The sequence below is a fragment of the Nansenia antarctica genome (assembly GCF_963989245.1).
Source record: "Nansenia antarctica genome assembly, chromosome: 3".
In the NCBI taxonomy this organism is placed as follows: domain Eukaryota; kingdom Metazoa; phylum Chordata; class Actinopteri; order Argentiniformes; family Microstomatidae; genus Nansenia; species Nansenia antarctica.
In genome coordinates this window covers 32412097-32417096 of record NC_137688.1, presented here as the reverse complement: position 1 = coordinate 32417096, position 5000 = coordinate 32412097, and the positions used below count along the sequence as shown (strand labels likewise).

General features: G+C 46.9%; 1 protein-coding gene across 1 annotated transcript in view; it reads right to left on the bottom strand.

The window, feature by feature from the left end:
* The window catches only part of LOC308153999 (CUB and sushi domain-containing protein 3-like), a 504776-nt gene that overhangs the window by 463466 nt on the left and 36310 nt on the right, over positions 1–5000 (bottom strand). Inside the window, 2 exon segments of the mRNA XM_080527180.1 lie at positions 4805–4902; positions 4905–5000. The exon segment at positions 4905–5000 is cut by the window's right edge and continues 15 nt beyond it. Coding sequence (XP_080383306.1) covers positions 4805–4902; positions 4905–5000 — 194 coding nt within the window.

The window sequence follows — 5000 nt, the reverse complement described above, 5'->3', positions numbered from 1 at the left end:
ACTGGTTGATTGAACTCTTTTAGGTCTCCCTCCATCCCTCCCCCTTCCCTCCCCCCTTCCCTCCCTCCCTCCATCCTCTAAACGTGCCTTGTCAAATGGAGAGAGAGAGCGAGAGAGAGAGAGGGAGAGACAGAGAGTGAGAGACACAGAAAACAAAAATAAAATTACCCGACACATTGGCAAGACTCAATCAAAAACTAGAACAAATTGAAATACTAATTAGAAGGCCCTAAACGGAGAATACCCAGTGGCAGAATACCGAATACCTGAGTACTGTGACAGACCCGAAACCAAGGAAATCCTTGACTATGTACAGACTCAGTGAGCACAGCCTCGCCATCGAGAGAGGCCGCCACAGGCAGACCTGGCTCCCAAGAAATGACAGACTGTGCACCCACTGCACACGAAACAAGGTGAGCTGATTACGGACAGGTGTGATACCTGTCCGTAATCAGCTCATTATCCCCCTCACAATGACAGTCTGGCTCCCTCTGCAGGCCAGAACGCGCCATGCTCCCCACAGACTAATAACAACAATCTTCCATATCTGCTGGGTGAAGTACAACAATGTGCAAACACAGCAGCAACATTTGTTATACATTAGACTTATAGCGCTTTTCTAGACACTCAAAGACGCTTTACAAACTGAAAAGAGTGAGTAGTAATAATAAAAGAAACAAAAAATGTAATAAAATAAAGTATAGGGGCCTAATTAAGGTAGTGCTGGGGACACATGGGAAGGGGAGGGGGAGAGGCTTAACTGGTGAAGGCAAGCTTGAAGAGGCGGGTTCTGAGGGCCTGTTTAAATGTCGGGAGGGTGTTGGCCTGTCTGATGTGGTTGGGGAGGGCGTTCCAAAGGGACGGGGCTGCGGCTGAAAAGGCCCTGTCACCCCAGGTCCGGAGCTTGGTCCTGGTGGTCTTGAGGGTGGTTTGGTCGTCAGACCTGAGGCAACGGGAGGAGGAGGTGTGGAGGGGGATGAGGTCGGCAAGGTAGGAGGGGGCCAGATTGTTAATGGCTTTGTAAGTGGTGAGCAGGATGTTGAATTGGATCCTGAATTTGACCGGGTGAAAGTAAAGTATCGTCGTCACAGTAAAAAGACGTCCAACGGGATAAAACCACCATAAGACTGTAAATACGTTGAATCATTTCTTTATTCTAGTATGTCTTTAATTGTATGCACATTACTTTATTTTAGTTTTAGTTTTTATCTTCACACTTGCTTGGGCAAAGTAAACGTATGTTTCCCATGAAGATGAAGCTTTACAACTGAAAGTTCTATTGAAATAACACCTGTCGCTGCTGTCTTCTCTCTCTGCTGTTTTTCTCACTGTTTTCTTTTTGAAGCTGCAGATGTGATTTTCCGCACAGTGCAAGTGGCGAAACAGTGTGTGTGTGTGTGTGTGTGTGTGTGTGTGTGTGTGCGTGTGTGTTTCTGCATGCGCACGAGAGCGTGTGCATGAGTGTGTGTGTGTGTGTGTGTGTGTGTGTGTGTGTGTGTGTGTGTACCACAGAGGCTGGCAGACAGCTGGAGACAGACAGGCTTGAAGTGGCGCTGTGCCCTCCCTCCCTCCCTCCCCTCCCTCACCCCCCCCTCCCTCCCCCTCTCCCTCCCAGCCCCCTCTGCCAGTCATGTTCTGGGCACAGCAGTAGACACACTCCCTGAGGAGGTAGGTACACACACACACACACACACACGCACACACACACACACACACGCACACGCCCACACACACACACACACACACACACACACACACACACACACACTCACACGCACACGCACACGCCCACACACACATTAATACAGTCATATAATTCATAGTAATTCACTGACAAAAATGAACACACACGCACACACACAAACACACACGCACGCACAAACACAAGTACACGCGTATTGTTGCAGTGTATTAATATGTTTAATGGAGTGTGAGGATGTGGTGTGGTTACCACGACGGCAGAGGAGATGGAGTGTAACAGGTTGGTTCTCCCTCTGTAGGACGACTGTTTAACTACTGATCGCACTCACACACACACACACACACACACACACACACACACACACACACACACACATCCACACACACACACACACACACACACACACACAACAAATCTTCAAATCTTCTAGAGCAGGGGTCACCAACTACATTTGTGTGCAATATGACAACCCTAGGGTACATAAGGTTGCAGAGAAATAGGAAATGTTAGAATAGGTATAGCATAGCATAGAGTACAGCACAGTGTTTTATCTGTACAGTATAGTATAGTGGATAGTGTACATAGCCTTTATTTATGTAAACCAGCTCCTTTCCCATCTTGTTTTTTTTGTTGTTTTTTTTCTTTCCTAGCACCAGGGGAGCCACCCCTCCCAAATTTCGTTGTTTGGTACCTGTACTATAGCAATGACAATAAAGACCATTCATTCATTCATACATTTGTCCAAGGGCCAGAATTTTTCTAAGCATGCACTGTGGGGGCCGGACATATATTTATTTATTTTATTTAGGCATAATTAGCATACTATTGTTTAATATTTTCGCTTTCTTTCCAAATGTATGTCATTAATGGCTTATTATCAGTGTTAACAGACTCCTGACACCTATACTGCAGCCAGCCACCAGGGGGCGATCAAGATATTTTGGCTTCACTTCATTGTAATCATTTTCAGTTATCAATCAAGCAAAATGTCTCAAAGAACCTGAAGCGAAAAATTCACGTGAAAAACCGGAGCTTTAATGAGGAATGGACTGACAAGTACGCATTCATATTGCCAACATTTAGTAAAGCAAAACCTGTATGCCTCATCTGCACTGAAACGGTAGCTGTTGAAAAACAATACCATCTTCGCCGTCACAATTACACAAGGCATGCAGCTTTCAGAGAATCATACCCTGAGAAGCCATACCCTGAGACCCGTCGCAGAAAAATTGCAAGCTTAAAAGCTGGATCTGGACATGCCATTGGAATTATTAGCAGAACGTTATCTGACCGAGAGGGCAACTAGTGCATCTCTCCGGGCTGTCTGGGTTCTACAAGCATAACAAGCCATTTACCTCATACATTTTTTGACTGAGAAGTTAGTTGTTATTTAAGTCACTATAATGTGCATGTGAAGAAATAGCCTATAACACAAAATGTTAAACAAGAGCATGTGAAAAAAAAACACGAAATGTTAAATGAGATCTATGAGTTTGTCCCCATTCTTGCATGCGAATAGGCGCTACGTCTGCCGCATTCCATTTAAAAGACGGGAATTAGTTTCAGCTTTGCTACTGCTATTTAGATGCAAGGTTACAGCTTTGTGAATGAGTTAGGTCTGAATCGTCCTGCATTGGAAGAACTATATGCTATGGCCGCGTTCGTAAATTCGCTCTGAGAGAGTCAGAGCATCCACGTGACTGCCTCTAGTCCAATCAAATTACCGTACTTGGTTCCATGACGACGTTGAATCCAGTGTGCGCTCCGATGAATTTACGAACACGGCCTATAGTATGTTCTAAACGGTATTTCCCTCCTCACATTTTCTGAATTCATTAATATTTAAAAAACATTAATATTCCACGGGCCCGATGGGAAGCTTTGGAGGGCCGCATTTGGCCCGCGGGCCGCCTGTTGGTGATCCATGTTCTAGAGTGTCATTGAAGCTAATGAGGATTCAGGACGCATGGTCAACACACAAAACCCTTTCACGGGGAAGATTGTGCGTGCGTGCGTGTGTGCGTGTGTGTGTGTGTGTGTGTGTGTGTGTCTGGTCCGTGTGAACTGAGTGATTATAACCCCATCTTAATGGGAACTATTAAGCTGTTCCATTTCTAAGTCTTAATCACCAAGATGTGATTTTTCTGCGGCCGTTTAATACTTAATATGGTCAAACAGCCTGCCTATCTATTACACATGCAGGTCTTACATCTCACACACACACACACACACACACACACACTCAGGCGCACACAGGCAAGCAGGTAGTCAGGCAGCCACACACGCACGCACGCCAACTCATCATTGCCAGCGGTACTGATTCCGATCTCAACCAGCGATCAAACGTGTTCAATAATGAGTGGAAGTCTTCCTCCTCGAGGCGTCCATTTTAGATTAACGTGAGCAGCACTAAATCATCCCTATCTCATACATAACCTCATCAGTCACTCTCAGAGATATCCCTCTCTTCAAGCACATGAACTCAGAGGAAAGAGAGAGAGAGAGAGAGGGAGCAAGAATAAGAGAAAGAATGAGAGGTTGAAAGTGAGATCGAAATAAATAAACCAAGTCCGAGAGAATGCATTCCGTTTAGCAGAAAACGCCTTCATCCAAGGTGTTGTAGGACAAAGTGAGTGCATTTGTTTGTGGCATGCGTGGTCCCGAGGGGAATTGCACCGACAACCTCAGCTTTGAGAGAGCAAACCAACTCCTGCTTCTCCATCTGAGTCAGCAGGACCTCAGGGACAGAGAGAGAGACAGACAGACAGAGAGAGACAGAGAAAGAGAGAGAGAGACAGAGAGCAAGAGAGAGAGAGAGAGAGCGAGAGAGAGAGAGAGAGAGAGAGAGAGAGAGAGAGAGAGAGAGCGAGAGAGCGAGAGAGAGAGACAGAGAGAGAGCGAGAGAGAGACACAGAGAGAGGCAGAGAGAGAGGCAGAGAGAGAAAGAGAGAGAGAGAGAGAGAGACAGAGAGAAAGAGACAGAGAGAGGCAGAGAGAGGCAGACAGAGAGAGAGCGGCAGAGAGAGAGAGCGGCAGAGAGAGAGTGGCAGAGAGGCAGACAGAGAGAGAGTGGCAGAGAGAGAGAGAGACTGTCCCGCCTACCTGGTTCTGAAGTTGGCGGGGTGGGGGTGCCCGTCGTACAGCGACAGGAAGTCGTACTCCTCCTCGATGGCGAAGGACTGGAAGATGAGCTGGATGCGCGGTTCCCCTCCTCCGCCACCACCACCCAGGTGCAGTTGGCGCCGTTGGGATATCCGTAGGGGAACCCCGGGCTCTCGATGGTCCCGTTACGCCCCTT